The 18,856-nt window shown below is 36.5% G+C and overlaps 1 protein-coding gene and 1 long non-coding RNA gene across 3 annotated transcripts in view; both read left to right on the forward strand.

The window, feature by feature from the left end:
- Nucleotides 1-17,712, forward strand: part of nsdhl (NAD(P) dependent steroid dehydrogenase-like) — a 38,160-nt gene extending 20,448 nt beyond the window's left edge. For both annotated transcript variants that reach the window (XM_051934819.1, XM_051934820.1), the window contains exons 6-8: nucleotides 11,331-11,469; nucleotides 12,109-12,211; nucleotides 16,744-17,712. In XM_051934819.1, coding sequence (XP_051790779.1) covers nucleotides 11,331-11,469; nucleotides 12,109-12,211; nucleotides 16,744-17,091 — 590 coding nt within the window. In that variant the 3' untranslated portion in view covers nucleotides 17,092-17,712. The remainder of the gene's footprint in view (nucleotides 1-11,330; nucleotides 11,470-12,108; nucleotides 12,212-16,743) is intronic.
- Nucleotides 12,221-15,973, forward strand: LOC127529840 (uncharacterized). Its single transcript, XR_007936455.1, has 2 exons — nucleotides 12,221-13,463; nucleotides 13,583-15,973. It is a non-coding gene; the product is annotated as an uncharacterized LOC127529840 (long non-coding RNA).
- Nucleotides 17,713-18,856: the final 1,144 nt, after the last annotated feature.

Genomic DNA, 18,856 nt, shown 5'->3' on the forward strand with positions numbered 1-18,856 from the left:
GAGTTTGCATGTTTTGCCTGTGTCTGAATGCTGTCTGATAAGCATTTAAAGAGTTTGATCCAGAATTATGTTGATTTGGTATACGTCCAAAACATGTGGCCCAGTGAAGCTGGGGCTCGATTACAACATTTGCAGGTTGGATCTTGCCCTGCAAACTTTTTGGACAATTTTAAACGAGACAGATGTGCTCAATAAAAGATTTCAAGTTGAATAACTGTATGCTTTGTGCATATGGAGCTAGAGTGAATTCTGTGCATGGCTACCTTCCACTTCTTTTATGAAATGCTGCGTGAGAGATCCTTTTCCCCACTCTACTCTGGAATCTTGGAAAGGGAGGGACTGTCACTTTTCTATCTTTAAATTATTTAATCCCCTACTTTTTCCAAACATTAAAAACTGTTTAAGTTTGAGAGGGTGAAAAAATGTGGTTATCATGTAAAGGTGCAACAAATAATAGCTTCTCTATCTTGAAGCGCTTCCTTCATTGGTTCCATATTCTGAGTAAATGAAGGACAGTTGGGTTGTTAGTACTGTATATTGACGATAACTTGTGTTTACTGGGGTACAAGGCAAGGAATATAAAGAAGTACTGCAGGATTTTATTTCTATTGTGGACCAAGCTTGTGTGTGTTCATCTGTTTGTGTCAATGTCCAGGTTTTTATAGCTTGTATATTTGCCGCCCAGTAATAAAAACGAAAGTTGGGTAGAGCCATACCGCCTTCTGCTTTAGGTTGTTGTAGGGTCACCCTTTGCATGCGTGGATGTTTCAAATTCCAAATAAGTTAGGTTATTATGGACTTCAATTTCTTAAAAAATGATTTGTTAATGTATATGGACATGGTTTGAAATAGAAAAAGAAGCTCGGGAAGGATATTCATCTTGACAGTGTTGATTTTCCCTGCTAAAGTGAGATGGAAGGTACAGTAGACCATCTATGCATTTCATGTTTAAGTTTTTCCATGCAGACAGCGAAAATTTGTTGAGAAAGAGCTTTACATTTACTTGTGATGTTTACCCCTTAGTATTCAAACTGATCTGTAATGATAAAAGAGAAGGCGTCCAATTTGATGTTCTGTGCTAGAAAGTTCACTGGAAAAAGCACACTTTTATTCAAATTAATTTTGAGTCCAAATATCTTTTGAAATTTTGTGAGTGCTGTTAGGACTGCAGGCACAGAATTTTGTGGGTCTGATATATATAGTATCATATCATCTGTACTTAGTGATACTTTCTATTCAAATCCTTCTCTGATAATCCGCTTTATCTCAGATGCATTTCGAAAGTGAACAGCCAGTGGTTCAATGGCGATTGCAAGGAGCAGTGGTGACAGGGGTCATCCTTGCCTAATATCACATTCTAGTTTGAAGTAGTCTAAAATAATGTTAATGCAAACGGAAGCTTCTGGACTGGTATACAGTAATTTGATCCATGCACATATGTTCGGGCTAAACCCAAATTTGTATAATGTGGTGAATAGGTAGTCCCATTCAACCATATCAGACTAAATGGGTGAATATATTACATTAAACTGGCGTTGAAAATTGGAAGCTGTTGTGGTGTGTATAATCTGAAAATGTAGTTGCATTATATTTTGGTCAAGACAAAACAAGATGAACTTAAATACAGGACACTTATGTGGGCAGTTTAACGTCAAAGCTTTCTGTTTTCCTGAATTGTACCAGTATCAATCACAGTAACAACTGTTTGAACTGAGCAGCAATTCAGGAGAAGCCTCAAGCTGTATTGATGATTTTATCACCTGTGAAGAGATGGGCACCAGGACTAAACTGGTTTACAGCTTGGGAAAGGAAGACATGCTGATGAAGCTGTATCTGATTACTTTACAACCTGCGAACAGATGGTGCCATGGGACTAGAAATGGCCAAACTAGTTTACATCTTGAAACAGGAGATTTTTAAAACATCAAAAACTTGATTGTTTGGGAAAATGGACGTACTCAAAAAGATTAAAGAGTCTGAGAAAATTCATCCATCATATTGACAGCCAGCCAGTCAGGTGTATCTAACAACCACATGTTGCAAAACCCCAACCCAGCGTAAACTGTTATAATAAATATGCCTCATATGAAGAGCAACATCGGAAGAAGAGGAAACAGTTATGACAGAAGAGGATGCCAGCAATGTGTAGCCATTTTCATCTGATCGTCAGCAAAGCATCGCATGAACAACTTTGAGTGCTAGATCACAAACTGCCTGGGGCATTCATCTTTGACATATGTACTTTTTTGTAAGCTTTTCCTAAAGATGTATATATATATATATATATAATATATATATATATATAGATAGATAGATAGATAGATAGATATATAATGTGTATGTAACCCCAGACTTTACTATCAATTTTATTTTCTATTATTCCTTGTTCTATTTAGTATTATTATTATTCATGTAATAAATACCATGATACTTTTAACTTTCTGTACTTTAGTCTTCATATCTAGAGTGATTGAGGTAATAAGGTACAGTATATACAGTATTAAGAGCTCCTGGAATAGTCGGAAGTTTGCCATATGCTCTGATCTGCAAGGTTTATAAAGGCTGAGGGTGTGAGCTTCACCCAGTAGTAGGGAACAGTACAAGGCATTCTTGGTTGATAAATGGCCTGTAGCCAAGGATGTTGAGCCTTTGTATGTTTGAATATATTCCTAGAGACCAAAGTAATATTTAGGTCTGAGATGTATTTAAAACATTATATGTTGTTAGTGGCGGCACGGTGGCGCAGTGGGTAGCGCTGCTGCCTCGCAGTTGGGAGACCTGGGGACCCGGGTTCACTTCCCGGGTCCTCCCTGCGTGGAGTTTGCATGTTCTCCCCGTGTCTGCGTGGGTTTCCTCCGGGCGCTCCGGTTTCCTCCCACAGTCCAAAGACATGCAGGTTAGGTGGATTGGCGATTCTAAATTGGCCCTAGTGTGTGCTTGGTGTGTGGGTGTGGGTGTGTTTGTGTGTGTCCTGCGGTGGGTTGGCACCCTGCCCAGGATTGGTTCCTGCCTTGTGCCCTGTGTTGGCTGGGATTGGCTCCAGCAGACCCCCGTGACCCTGTGTTCGGATTCAGCGGGTTGGAAAATGGATGGATGGATATGTTGTTAGTGCCAATAATAAGTAAGTCTCTTGAAATGCTAAGAAAGTGATAAGTTGTGTAAGTGTTATTCATAAGTGCTAGAGATTAACCAGCTGTGTATGCGTCATTCATAGGGCACTGTTGTGGTTAGGGTCTGTGTGTATGTGTATATCTATGTGTGTGTGTGTTAATCTTAAGGTGAGACAGTAGACCAACCCGGTAACGAGCCTGATGAGTACACTTATCCTTGAAGAAAATAGGTTAAGGTTAAGTAGAGGGAAGCATCACGATAACACAGAAGCTAAGTGCCTGACTTTAACAAATCCGGTTTGGTCTTGTGATATTACTGAAGGAAGTACTTCAATCCTTCTTGCTAGAACTTTGGAGAGTATCTTAACATTGTTATTCAGAACAGAGATTGGTCTGCATGATGCACATTGTAATAAGTCCTTATTTTTCTTAGGAAAAATGGTAATTAATGCTTGGCCACAAGTTTGTGGTAGAATTGTATTGTGTCTGGATTCTATAAATGTTGCTAATAATAGGGGAATTAACTTAATTAATTTTTTTTTTATAAAATTCAGCAAGGTAGCAATCAGGACCTGCAGTTTTCCCACTCTGAAGTAAGTTTATAGCGTCCAGTAATTCTGAGAGTATCAGAAGTTTATCTTGTTCCTCTGCACTAAGAGTATCTAGCTGTTATCTGTAATGCATAAAAAAGCATAAGATTGTGTCTTGTCTTCTTTAAACTGAGTAGAATATAAGAATTTACAGTACTCTGTAGATGTTTGCATTATATTTTTATGGTCAATGATTTTTTTCTCTGCCTTTGTTGGCAATTACTGATATTACCTTGCAAACTTCCTGTGCATTAGCCTTCTCTCCGTGTTCCTAGTAATGATATCACAATTTTAAAATCAGTTGTTTCCTTTTTTTTTTGCAAGAGGTTGAATTCTGTTTGCAAAACCTGTCTTTTTTTCCTATAAAGTTACTTATTTAGAGACCTGCCGTGTTCTTGATCTATTCTGGTAATTTCGCTGACTAACTTGAACGCCTTCTTGGTTTTCAATTTATTTTTGTGAGAGAGATGTGAAATACTGCAAAGATCTCTGAGGATGCATTTATCTCTAAAAAATAATCAGTTTGCCTGTATATAAATTCTGTATAGTTCTCATCCGCTAATAATTGGAGTTTAAGACACCAGCTGCGAGAGGAGTATGTAGGGCATAGTGATTTGAGCTCCATGATCAGAGGGGCATGGTTAGAGATAACAATAGCATCGTACTTGCAAGATTTGATCATGGGCAAAAAATTTTTATCTGTAAAGAAGCAATCAATTCTTGAGTAGCAGTGATGTACTGGTGAGAAGAAGATATATGCTCTTAAGTTTGGATTTAGAAATCTCCATGGGTCTGATAAGTTATGATTGATTACAAACTGTGTAATTGTTTTTGCAGAGTTAGATGTTATCACCACTGTTGCTAAAGACCTGTCTAGGTCTGGATTTAAAACACAATTAAAGGCTCCGGTCATTATAATTTTATGAGTGTTCACAATAGGAATGGATACAAATACAATTTGGACAAAGTCTCTATCATCCACATTGAATGCGTTGATATTTGTCAAAATCATTTTACAATTAAATAAATTACCCATCACAATATCGCCCTTTAGGATCAGATACTACATCTGATACTACAAATGAATTTGTTCTATGTATTAAGATTCCCACACCTCTGGTTATCTTTGTATAGCTGGAATGAAATATTTGGTCAGTCCACTTTCTGTGCAACCAAAATTGATCATTGTTTATAAAGTGAGTCTCCTGTAAAAACACTATCTTGGCATTTAGACCTGTTAGGTGAGAGAATACTTTCTTTCTCTTTAATTTGTGATTGAGACGTTTGACAACCCAGCTCACAAACTTCACTGTTTGGTCATAGAGGTATTGCTTCTGACCTTTTGTTGACATTTTATAATCTTAAATTAAGGTAGTACATTATTACATAAGATAGCTTTAACCTTAATTTCCAATTTTGCCAAAGTGTTATAGCTATGAAACCTATTGTTGTGTTGGCACTTAGAATGGAATTGTGGGGGTAAAAAGGATAGATTAGAAATAGCTTGCTCTCTCCCTCCCCAGCCCAACCCCCCGTTTTGCCTCCTCAAGTGAGTCTAGACCAAACTTCACGAAGTCCTAGTCCTTTGACGTGCTTAGACACAGAGCATGTTCAAAACAAAATAAGCCCCCCAGAAGCGGTGTAGAAAGATTAAAGTAGAGATATCTATTTCTAATACAATCCAAAAACTATAAACCTAAAATATAATCTTAAGTAGTCCCAAAAGAATAAACCCAGGGACTGACAAGTTCTCCTGGCCTGACTCACTTCCAGCTTCACTTCCACTTTCACTCTCGGCTGGAGCCAATGGAGCCAATGCTGTAGCATCAGTTCGCAGGAGATCTGTTCTTTTGTGTTTCTTTTTCATGTCAGTCTCTGGCAGGCCATATCTTGAACTTGAGGCTTGTTAATGCTTTGATGAAGCTTTAGTTGTCTTTTCCATTTCTTTCTGAGCCTTTTTTCTGCTACTCGTGCTTATATATACTTGCATATACTGTAATTAAAACCCTTGGGTTGAGTAAATACAGGGCACCTCAGGATGATAGAAAAAAAAAAGGAAAAATAACACCGCTGCTAACAGAGTTACTGTATGTCTCAGACATTCATCTCCCGAAAAAGACAAGACCCTTGACCAACAGATTTCAACCAATGCGATAAACCCTGCTGACTGAGCAAATGCAAGCTATAAGCTAAAAACTGGAAACAGCATTACATTGCTCTTCTGATTTTTTGTGTATTCTTGCATATTACTTCATAAAACAATAACAAATATCTACAAGTGACAGATCGGTACTTACAGTAGATTTTCCTGATCAAACAAGTCCAGGCATATTATTGCATGATGTCAGTCATGAGATATCCTCCAAATAAGAGGAATCGCGAAGCTACCTTTGGCAAGTACCACCTAACATTTCTGGATCATTAGCTCTGACATGATAGGTTTGTCGTAATTCGTCTAACAGACATTACGACTTTAAAGGAAAGTACAGTAGAACCTCTGGTCACGAACGTTTCCGAACACGTACAAATCGGGGTACGATTAAAAAGTTTGCCAAAATTTTGCCTCTGTTCACGAACACACACTCTGGTGGCAAACAAAAACACTGGCCGCCAGTTTCCCTATGTGCATATGTACGCGCCAATAATTTCCCATTCTCCGTTTCCCATTTTCTTTTGTTTGCATATACAGGGCCTAACAAAGTAGCTGATGTTGCAAAAGGAGTTACAATGTTAACCAAGCAGAGGCCTTAAGTGCTGGAAGAGGTGGAAAAACTGTTGGAAGAGGTGGAAAAACTGTTGCTAGTGAGGTTCAACGAGAAGCAACTTGCAGGGGATAGCGTAAGCGAGGCGATCATATGTGAGAAAGCTAGGAAGATTCATGGCGATTTGCTGAAAAAAAAAATTATTCTAGTGGTGAAGGTGAGGAATTTAAAGCCAGTAAAGGATGGTTTGAAAAGTTTTGCAAGAGAAGTGGCATTTAATTTTTTTTCCCTGTGCTTAAAAGTGTTTGCAGCGAGTGGTTCATAAGGGTCTAGCGTGAACTCTTACAATGTTAATTGTTCAAGGTTTTTTCAGTGTTATTCAATGTTTTTACATTTAGTTTACTATTACAGTGTGCATTCTATGGTATAATTAACTATTTTTGTGCTTAAAAATATATATATTTACATACAGTTCGTACGGTCTGGAACGGATTAATTGTATTTATATACAATATTATGGGGAAAGTACGTTCGGGCCGCGGCCAAATCGGGTTGTGTCCAGAGTTTTGGAACGAATTACAGTTGTGACCAGAGGTACCACTGTACTAAGAATAAGGTAAAGTTGACTTTTGCAGAATAAAAGTTAAAGCACTTACATGTTTAAATCATTGAAGCACGGGGTATGCTTTTTCTGTCATTTTTTTTACTTTGGCTTTGGTAGGTTCGGCATTTTCATGCAGCGGGACACCGACGACGGGTCAAGCGTGCCTCCAGGTCTGGCCTGCCAGAGGACATGTGTGTACCCTGTTATCAGGCCAAGGTTTCTTTTTAGCCACCTGCTGTTAGCAAAGGAAAAGGTGCAAAGCGTGTAGTTAAGTTTGTGCATGCCTTAGTGTGAGAAGGGGATCCCCAAGAAAAAGTAACGTATTTTTATAGTGCATATTGGCTCTTTCAAGGGGAGTGCATCGGGATGCACTCAAGTTCACTCTCAGGCTCGCTCGCGAGGCAGCTAGCCCTATTTAATACATGTCTTGCAAAGAATGAGAGGAGCACCTGTGCAGAAGGCACCTGCGTCAGTCACAATTGGTAAAAGGCAGTGACATGTTACAGGATTGGCTGAAGATGTGTTCCCCGACTATAAGAGGCACTTCCTGCCTCAAGGGGTTGTGCTTAGACTCGGTGGTGTGTTTAGTGTAGTTGGCATAGCAATTTCATTTAGTATACCGAACATTGGCTTGTGCATATATTTGTAAATATTTTTATATATATACTGTATCTTCAAGTTGTAGTATTGTTTTGGTGGAGGTATCTAATAGTTTGGGTTTGTGGTGCACTTTTTGTTTTTCTTGTATATACAGTCTTTTTTTTTTCATTGTGAATATTTTTGTTGGTTCAGTGGACTGTGTTTTGTGTCGCTTCTCCTTGAGCACATTTTTCTTTAGGAAGACTACAATTTTGTCTTTTTTTTCATTTTTGGGTCTGACAGGTTCACTGTATACGAGGGGGTACCCAAAAATAACCAAAATTGAAAAAAAATTGTTTTAATAATTTTTACTTACTGAAACATTAGTTTCCTTCAAAGTACTGTTCATGTGCATGAATGAACTTGTACCAACAGTTTTCCCATTGGTGGAAACATTTTTGGAATTGCTGAAGAGGAACATTGTTCAATGCCTGCAGCGATTTTTCTTTGACTTCCTCCACGGTACAAAAACGCTTTCCTCTGAGTTATTTTTTCAAGAAAAAGTTGCACAGAGCAAGATCAAGTGACATTTCCCCTTGTTTGAAATGCTAAAACCACTCATAGACCTGTGTTTTACTTAAAGCTTCCTTTTTAAAAGCAGTTTCAAGCATCTTAACACAGGCTCGCTGTTCTTTATGGTCACCCATCACAAAAATCGCAGAACACATTTAATAAGCACCAAGAAAAACTGACACGGAATGCCAGTATGAACAATACAGAGCAGCGCCACTTGGCAGTCTGGCACAGAATGCTGTAAGTATGCTACACCTAGCATCAAAATACACAAGTAAGTCTAGATTATGCACCAGCTACAGATTCTGTTTATTTTTTTGATACTCTCTCATATATTGCTCACTATTTTTGATTGGGACATTTTTTTGTGCACCTGTAAATAAAACCCTTTTTTTTTTTTTTTTTTCAGAAATACCACCTTTTTATGTCTGCGTCTCCATGTCTGACTTCTACTATAGTCCCGAACTATAGTACAAGATTTTTGTTTCCTAGTTTAGCAGCAGTTTCTAATTAAAGGAATATTTGTATTTGACATAAACACAGATTCTGTCACATTTAAGAAGTTACCTGTCAGGTTTTAGTGAAAAATTGACTGTCCTGCCTTTATTTTTTAAATACTAAGGCTTTATTTTGGGGTAACCCTCCTCCGATGGAGATTGCTCAAATCTGCCATTCTGTTTTTGAACACATGTAGTGTTCTATGCAGTTGCAGGGAACAAAAGCATATAGAAGCAATGTTGAGCTCATGGCACAACACAACATGCACAAACTAAGAAAAGGACAACATACGCCACTGGAATGCTTTCATTCAAATGTGGGAAAAAAAACTAAATATTCCCCAAAAAACATGGAAAAACAACACTCAGAAAATGACTTGAATGGCAAACAAACCTGGATCCCTGGAGTAACAAAACAATCATGCAAAGTATATTTTATACATAACATGCAAGTTAAGTTAGTCAGCAATTGTAAGTTGGAGTGAATGAGCGTGAGTGTCGGTCTGTGTGTGAGTGAGCCCAATGATGGACCAGCTGGTACTGCCAAAATTGGTTCTTCCAACAAAGTCTGTATGTTTTATTAAGCAGATTTGAGTATACTATTTTGTTATAATACTGTGGAATTTCAAGAAATGTACTGCAATGTAACATTACTGACTGAAAGATTATAACATTTTAAGAGGTGTCTAGAAATCATATGCTATATGGGTTTCTTCATAAAAAAAATCATAATGAGAAAATGGTAGCATCCCAGAAAATAATTTGTATATTAGTAATTCTGGGAAAAAACATCAAATTATTATTTTAAAACATCTGTAAATGGATTAAAACTCTTAATATTTAAATTTCTCTACTTATCATTAGTACTAGGATGTTGTAATGTGTTAGCCATTATGAATGTAAAGAGAAGTCAAGCAAAATGACACCTTTTATTTCCTGAAGAAGGGGCCTGAGTTGCCTTGAAAGCTTGCATATTGTAGTCTTTTTTGTTAGCAAATAAAAGGTGTAATTTTGCTTGACTTCTCTCCACTTATCATTTAGAGACATCTTTAAATACATCTAAAATGTCTACAAATAAATGTAACATATCTTCATAAACTTGCATTAAAGATGTCTTAAAGCAGTTTACAGAAATCCTCATGTAAAATCTCTCTAAAGGCAATTTTTATAAACAAATGTATTTTCCAAATCTTAAAAATACAGTACTGTACGTTACAATGTTTAGCCATTTAAATATATCTTTTGATGAATTACAGATAAACTTTAGGTAAAAAGACACCTTTAAAAATCTAAAATACTGCTTTATAGTTTTTTTGTGGCAGCAGGTACTGTATGTAGGATGTGCCAAGTGAGATTGTTTTAAAGGTGCTGTAAATAATTAATTTTTTTAAATATATCTTTAAAAAAATAATTTATGTGTAGTTATTTGTAAATCAATTTTCATAAATGTCTGTTATGAAATTCAAGGCCTTTCTCTGGGAAATCTTCATTAAATTTTGACAAATCTATTTTTATTTTACATATGGTAAAAAGTAGAGAAAAGAAGTGAAAAGAGCCAAGGAACCAAAACAGCAAAGAAATATTGACTAGATGATTCAGTTGTGTGTGAGCACACTGCTGGCAGTGTCTACAGTCAAGTTTCTCTAATCCAAAGACACCATATTCCCTTGCAGATCTTGAAGGACTACTCACCCAAAAATTTTGTCTTTTTTATGTTACTTACCTCATGTACTTTTTAGCGAAGCCCAATAAAACTTTTTAATCTCACTTTTTCACACAGAACGGAGATTAAAAAAATTTTTTTGTTACAACATAAATCATTGGTGACCACCATTGGACAACAGCAAACATTGTCAAAACATCTATGAAAAAAAATCTTGTGTTGGGATGCATAATCCACATTAGAAATCATCCAGTTGTATGCTCACAATGTCCCAAACACTTGTATTTTTTACTTAAATAACTCACAATTCGTGAACTGAAATGGAAGGTGCTCAGACATGACCAAGCACCTGGGTGGAGTATTTCTTTAAGAGAACTGGGCTCCCTGATGGCTTAGCTTTTATAAAGGCTACACTGGTAGGTAGTGTCCAGCTGCAGTCAATGTTTTTCTGTTAAAGTTGTTAACTCCCAAATAGTGGAGGAAACAGACAAACATGCTGCATCACTCTTTCTGGATCTGGCCACAATCTCTTACTGTGTACCAGTTTAATCAGTCTCCAAAAACCTAGCAGAATAATCAGATGCCCAACAGTATCCAATATTAAATTTATAGTTTTATGTTTTTGATACCTTCAATTACATTTTAAGTAGGTAACAATGCATTTTACATTATTTTTTGTTGAAACACATTGAATTCTAATTTTGACATATGTAACTGATCCATCACCCTGGGTTTGAATCTCTCACTTGCCATTGGGTGTAGTGACAGTTTTTTAATACTCCCCCTGCTTTTATGTGGGTGTTCTAATAAAGCTGTGCGAGTTCTCAATGATGATTTCATATGACTCCTAAACATAACTGTTGACTGATAAATAATAATATTCACAGTGACCCCTAAAGTGTTTTACTTCTGAGCCCATTTTAAATTGTGTCTTGTATCTTCTGTTTCTATAATATTGTTAAAAGATGTGCTGGTTCTCTGTTTGACCATATCTTCTGTCCCTGGCAGGAAGTTCTATCGTCAAATAATCCTGATGAGAATTTTCTAACAGTAGCAATTCGTCCACATGGGATCTTTGGTCCACGAGACCCTCAGCTGGTTCCAGTTCTGGTAGATACTGCAAAGAGAGGAAAAATGAAATTTATCATTGGGTTGGTATTTATGATTTCTTTAAGAGGTCTAGCAGTAAAGCACTTTCAGGTTTTAATGTACATTTTATATAATATTGGTTCTGTACTCATTTAGTTTTGTAATTGGTATAAAGTTTTAATCCTACTTTTTTCTCATGTACTCGAATTTCCTTCTTAAAGACATGAATTTTAAATTAATTGGAAACTTTAAATTGACTGATTATAAGTAACCAAGGGTATGGGCATGAATCCTGTTCGAGGTTACTGCCATCCTTGCATATACTATTGGCAGGGATAAAGTCCAGCTCACCCCAATCCTGTAACAGAAAAGTTGGTTTCAAAACATGTGTTTACTTTTATGCATTATTGGCTAAATAAGGAACTTTCAATTCTGTTTTTGTTTCTAGAAAGGGTTTCATAATCTAATTAATCTAGTTCTTACTTTTTTTTTCCAATTATTTCTTAATTAAAACATTAGGACTCATTCAGTATGGTTTTCTTCAAATCCTTAGGCTGAAATATTAATGTATATCTTGTAACATGTGTCAATAATATAGCTGCCCAAAAGAAACGTTCAGTGCTTTTAAATCACAGCATAGCTACGGAAAATAAAATCTTTGGGGGAAAGAAAAAAAGTTATTGTTTTTTTTTCATTGACAGTGATGGAAACAATCTTGTTGATTTCACCTTTGTGAAAAATGTTGTTCACGGGCATATCTTGGCGGCTGAGAGACTTGAAAAAAATTCAGCTATTTGTGGAAAAGTAAGTTTAAGCATTATACATGCTCAGATGACAGTCATGAAGTAGTCCTTCCAGTGTCCACTGTGCTCAGAATATGAATGTTACAAGTTTCACTGCAGTTCATCTATCTGCCTTTGGTTTTCTACATTAGCATTTTTATTTCTTCTTCAAATATGTAAAGAGTTCATCTTCAACAACACATGTCTTCAGTTTATTCTGTGATACTACAATCATCTTAAGACATTTTTCATTTTTCATCTTAAATGCACTTCAGCTTTTTCCACTATGGTTATTGAATAAACCTTTTACTGTTAACTTAAGAGAATTCTTAGGGTCTTACATTGTACATTTTTAGAAAAGAATTCCGCACCAGCTTTCGTCTACACAAGTATGAGGAGATAATTTTAGCCTTTTCTAGTTAGACACACTTATGAGTCCATAAGTGCTCCTGGTTACTCTCCTTTGCACAGCTACATTTGTGGGACATAGACAAGTATAGTTAATATTCTGGAAAGTGTTTGAACTAACTGAATAATTAATAATATTTTGAAAAGTGATAGTGCATTTAAATTTTTTTATAAGGCAGTAGGAGGAAAAGAAAGAAAGATGTGTTTCAAGAAGGTAAAACATAGCACTTTATTAGATAACTCATTCCTCACAGACATATACTCATTTTACTTGTTTTTGTAGTATAATCTGCAATAAGAAGTCAAGCCAGGGGCCTGAGCTGCCTCGAAAGCTTGCCTATTGTAATTTGTTCAGTTAGCTAATCAAAGGTGTCATTTTGCTTGACTTCTCATTGCATTCATAATGGCTAATGCAGTACAGTATCCTACTGCTGCTATAGTATAATCTGTAAATTATGCATTTGTTGAAGGCATATGCAGAATACAGTGGCTGTTATTAACATACAAGAGAAAACAGTTTACGTCGTCCTTTGTTTAAATACATCTGTTATTCCAAGTGTAATGTGAGGAATATTCCACATATGCAATTTTAGGTTTCAACCGCCTATTTGTTCTCTCCGTTTCACTCCCATCTTCTCTGCTTACTTTTCCTTTAAAATAGTCACTGATATTTGTTTTATTTGGAGAAAACAAACAAATGCTTGATAAAATTATCATGAGTATTATATGAGCTAATATACAAAAATAATTAAACCCAACCATACATTATGAAACCTCCTTAATCGTGTTGAGTTCCAGTAAGAGTTAAAGCCTATCCTGGCAAGACAGGATGCAAAGCAGAGACAATCCCAGGGCAAGAGTGCAGTGTACTGTGGTGGTTGTCATCAAACTCATGATATAGTCCTGGAGAGTTAATGTCATGAAGTGTCATGTACTGAACAAACCTAAGAATAAGAAGTGAGCAATCCCAGGGCATGAGTGCCAGGCTACGTTCATGCAGGCCACATTACACAGGTCAGTTTGGAGAGACTCCAGTTAAAGCTGTCATTACATTACACAATTTCTAGTCGGAAGTATGCCAAACTTGACAACTGGGGTGTCTAATCTCATCACCTGAGGATGTTGGATTGCATTCTAGATATCTGAGTGGATGATAATGTAGAACTCTGTCACGTAACTTTATTTTTTCAGTGGTTTTCAGTTGCAGATGTCATTTACATAATCTTAGAGAGTCGGAGGTAGATGCGGTAGGCTCCATTGACAAGTGGTGGTGTAGCCTGACATTCCCAGCAACTCAGTCCAACCAGTCTGCAACTCGCCCTGACAAAATCAACAGGTTTGACTTTTCCAAAGTATCGCAAGCTTATCCGTTTTTCTGACAGCCAATAATGTGCTATGTGACATAGTCGTTGCTACATGAATGTTTTCCAAACACGATGAATTCAGCTGCAATCGATCTTCTTTTTTTTTTTTGACCATTCTATCATGATGACACAGATTGGCCTCTCTTCCAACAAATGTCCTTTTATTTCTTGTTGCTACATTATATACATTGTACTCCAGGGTGGCCCATCTTTGGTTGACAGCCATCGCATACACAGAGCCCACCCCTACATCTTAAGACAAAATCAGCTTTGTAAGGATGAGCTCCAGACTGACTTGCAGAGGATGTCAGGCTACACAAATCCAGCTCGCAGGAACATGCTGTGACTGCTCCCATCTTGTTTATATTATTTAAATGAAGTCTATGATTGAAAATGTCTGGGTAAAATTATGCAAAGTGACAGGGCCTTTTGGGAAATGTGGGAGGAACAAACTAACACAAAGAAAAAAATCACAAAGACGCTATCCATGTCAGGGTTCAATCCTACTACTCTGGGGTTATGAGGTAGTAGTGTAAATGTATTTATTTGTCCAGTTTTCTGTTCCAGTTTGTTATGTAGCAGACAATTCTTTTTTTTCTATAGCAGGATTCATTTATTAATAACCTAATACTGGTTTCTTTTAGCAATGAGCATTTTGTATAATTTTATTTGGCTATCTGAACATGGTTTTCAAAAGTCAGCCTAATGTTTATATTAAAAAAAAACACTTTGCAAGAAGGTTGAAATGTGGTTTAGGGTTTGCAGTTGTCTTCCTTGATGTCAGAAGGCGAGGGCTAATATACTGTGTCCCAAAGGAAATGTCTCCAGAAGAGGCTTGTGTGGGACTGATTTCTTTTCACCTGCTGTGTTAAACTTGAATTTTGCAATGCTGAGCTTCTGCAGAGCTTTGTACTCATTCCCTCCAGTATAATATTTTTGCAATATGAAAAGTAAATCAACAGACAAATCTCTCTGTAGAACATATCTTGTTTCTCACTGCTAACACATAAAGACAATCGGTTATTGTTTATTTAGCCTATTTAATACAAAGCAGCTCTTTAAAGCTGGATGTGATTAAAAGGTTCCAACCTTATTGAATTGGGTGAGTCACTTGTGGTTTGCAAAGCAACAATGGACATGGCTGTGATGTTAGCAGACTGTTTTTAGTTAAATCTCACCCATTTTCACGTTATTGTAGGTGTTGAATTGTAATGTTATTTTTATCTTGCCAATTGCTTTCTTTAATTTTATAATTTAAGGGTATCTGATCACTTGATTGCACTTTCCAGGACATTAGTTTATTTGTATACATGATGCATACTTTATTGCTGAAATTATGGTGTACAAGCAGTGTTTGCTAAATCTTTGCAGTTATTAGCTGATAACGACTTGTACCTTGACTCATACCTTCTAAAGTTTAATGACTGAATATCAGCTACAAAATTAATTGGCCCATAATTTAATATTACATATTAAAAAAACAGCTACACTTTTCACTTTTTAGTTATTTTTGCATGACATAGGATTGCCTTGTGAAATTCATCACAGCCAGAAATGTATTTTTTGTTCTTAATTAATATTTCAATAGCTGTTCTTTTAAGTAAATAGTGGCATATATTACCATATCACTGAAGCAGTCACATAGATCAATTGCATCTTTAATTCTATATTTTGTGGTATGAAATGTGAAAAAATACAAGTGTTTACTTTTTCAGAGTCTTCTTAGAGTTTGTGTTTCTGACTGTCCAACATTGATTTTGTAAGTACTGAATCTGTGCACATCCTCATGTCCACGCTAAGGAAAATGTCCTGAAATTAATTATTCAAAAATCAGGAATATTTCTGTCAATAACAATACTATTTTTGTATGAGACCTGATTGAATTTAGTCTGTCATAATCTACAGTGATGTATCCCACTGCGATCATCAAATAAAATGCAGGGAAATGCTTGTTGGAGTATCAGCCTAACTATTAAAAATGAAATTTATTAACATCCAAAACAAAAATCAAATAGAGGTACAATGTACTGTGATGGTTGTCATCAAACTCATGATATAGTCCTGGAGAGTTAATGTCATGAAGTGTCATGTACTAAACAAACCTAAGAATAAGAAGTGAGCATGCTCAGTGTTGTCAAAATGAGAAGATTTACTATTTTTTAAAATGATAATAATAATAATTTAAATATGTTTGGCCACTTTGCTCATTGTGGAACAATAGCTTATTTTAGGTGCATTGAATAAACAATAGAAACTTGTTTTGGGTGGGCCCCACTTAATGTTGGTATATACAAATTCACCAGAACAGTTAAAAGTCACTAACATACTAGCATGTCTTTGGACTGTCTGAAGAAGCTGCTGCAAGAACTTGGAGAATATGCAAACTCAAAAGAAGGTGCTCAAGTTTACAAACAACATTATTCCAAAGTTAGTGAGTTAGTGATGCCATTTCCTTCTTTATCATGCCACTTATACATTAGGAAATTGATTGTCATGGAGTATTATAAGGAGCTTTTTGATAATTGTTGTAAATTTAAAGCGCGCTGTACTTTATATTTCATTCAAAATTTTGAAGAGGTTAAATATTTTAAACTTTTGTGTGGTGGTTGATGATGTTACTTAATAGCTAAAGTGACATGAGTTCCATTCCAAATTAAAATTTGAAAAAAGGCTTATCAAGCTCTGATTATTGTTGTTATTATTATTTGTTCTTGGTATATCTTTGGTTTTAACAGAAGTAATTGTGTAACTTCTAACATTTTCTTTTCTACTTTTCCTCAAGGCTTACCACATCACAAATGATGAGCCCATTCCATTTTGGGAGTTCCTGTCCCGAATACTGGTTGGTTTGGGCTATGATGCCCCCCGATACCATCTTCCCTATTTACTGGTATACTACTTGGCAGTAATGCTCTCTCTTGTGTCCTTATTGCTAAAACCTTTTCTTACCTTCAAACCTACCTTCACTCCCATGAGGGTAGCCCTAGCTGGCACGTACCACTACTACAGCTGTGAAAAAGCGAAATGTGACATGGGATACAGTCCGCTAGTTCGTCTAGATAAGGCCATTGAGGAGACCGTGCAGAGCTACTCTCACTTGCGCAGGGCAGGATCAACTGCAGAAATGTGAGCTTAAGGACTTTGAAGGACACTGCATTTTGCATTGTTGCATAAACTCAAGTAAATTGTGACTAGATTATATTATGAAAATGGTCCAATCAAAGCACTCATCTCACTAGATTTCAGTTTACTTTGAATTATGTGTTAAAACTGAAATTAAATTTATTTGGCCCTGATAAGGTTATTTTACACTGATCAGTGCATTTCCAAACACATACATAAAATTATAAAACTCATTAAAACTTTTTATTTGTGCAGTTGTTTTTTTCTGACATTATCTGTGCTTTAAAGCATTTGCTGAAATTGCTTTATTGTGTCTGTACAGAACTACTAAGTGCACAGTATTTCACTTATGATCTTTGTGTAGTCTAAAGCAAACTCTGATCTTGTAGGGCCACAGTAGTTTCTTCGTTAGCAGTCAATTGCTGATGCTAACAGAACTGACCTCTTTGCCTGCATTTTAAGATACAGAACCCTTAATAGTTTCTTTTTATTCTTAAACAGAAGGCAAACCATTATGAGATGCAAAGCGAGCCAAAGAGATGACCAGCTTATGTGAGGATCTCAGACTCTGTTCATTTTTATAATTAAATGCCAGTTCTTTCTGTTAATAAAACATGTTGTGTAATTCCGTGATCAGCGTTTCTCAGAGTGCCACTTTTTATTTACAAAAATAATTATGAATCTTAGAAAATAGTCCCATTCTACTAGCAGCAGTAATTGGCTACTACCGTAATTAAGAAAGTGCCTGAAAGGAAAACCTGCAGCCGCTGCATCCCTCCAGGATCTGAGTTTAACACCCCCGGGCTCTCAGTTACACTTGCTGTCTCATGCAGCCTTAAGGCCTGAGGCTAAGTGTAGTTGTTTATCTAAGCACATTCTGGAATGCAGCAACACCTTATATTGAGTGCTTAATTTTTCATTTAACTTTGTATTATCCAGAAAAGGCTGGAACTTTAAAAATACAAATGAAAATTCATCAATGTTAACCAAATTGTGGTGCCTATGCAGAACAGTGTTTCATTGCATTTGTCAGTGTTGTATATCATGGCTTAGTAGAACATTCTGTAATGGCATCCCTGCTGGAATTGGCCCAATTCCCTTAATTCGTCGGGCGGGCAATATAATGGAGAGATACAGTTAGGTCCATAAATATTTGGACAGAGGCAACTTTTTTCTAATTTTGGTTCTGTACATTACCACAATGAATTTTAAATGAAACAACTCGGATGCAGTTGAAGTGTAGACTTTCAGCTTTAATTCAGTGGGGTGAACAAAACGATTGCATTAAAATGTGAGGCAACTAAAGCATTTTTTTAACACAATCCCTTCATTTCAGGGGCTCAAAAGTAATTGGACAATTTACTCAAAAGCTATTTCATGGGCAGGTGTGGGCAAGTCCTGCAGTTATGTCATTATCAATTAAGCAGATAAAAGGCCTGGAGTTGATTTAAGGTGTGGTGCTTGCATGTGGAAGATTTTGCTGTGAACAGACAACATGCGGTCAAAGGAGCTCTCCATGCAGGTGAAAGAAGCCATCCTTAAGCTGCAAAAACAGAAAAAACCCATCCGAGAAATTGCTACAATATTATGAGTGGCAAAATCTACAGTTTGGTACATCCTGAGAAAGAAAGCTATCACTGGTGAACTTAGCAACGCAAAAAGACCTGGACGTCCACGGAAGACAACAGTGGTGGATGATCGCAAAATCATTTCCATGGTGAAGAGAAACCCCTTCACAACAGCCAACCAAGTGAACAACACTCTCCAGGGGG

This window comes from Erpetoichthys calabaricus, chromosome 12 (genome assembly GCF_900747795.2).
Source record: "Erpetoichthys calabaricus chromosome 12, fErpCal1.3, whole genome shotgun sequence".
Classification (NCBI taxonomy): Eukaryota; Metazoa; Chordata; class Cladistia; order Polypteriformes; family Polypteridae; genus Erpetoichthys; species Erpetoichthys calabaricus.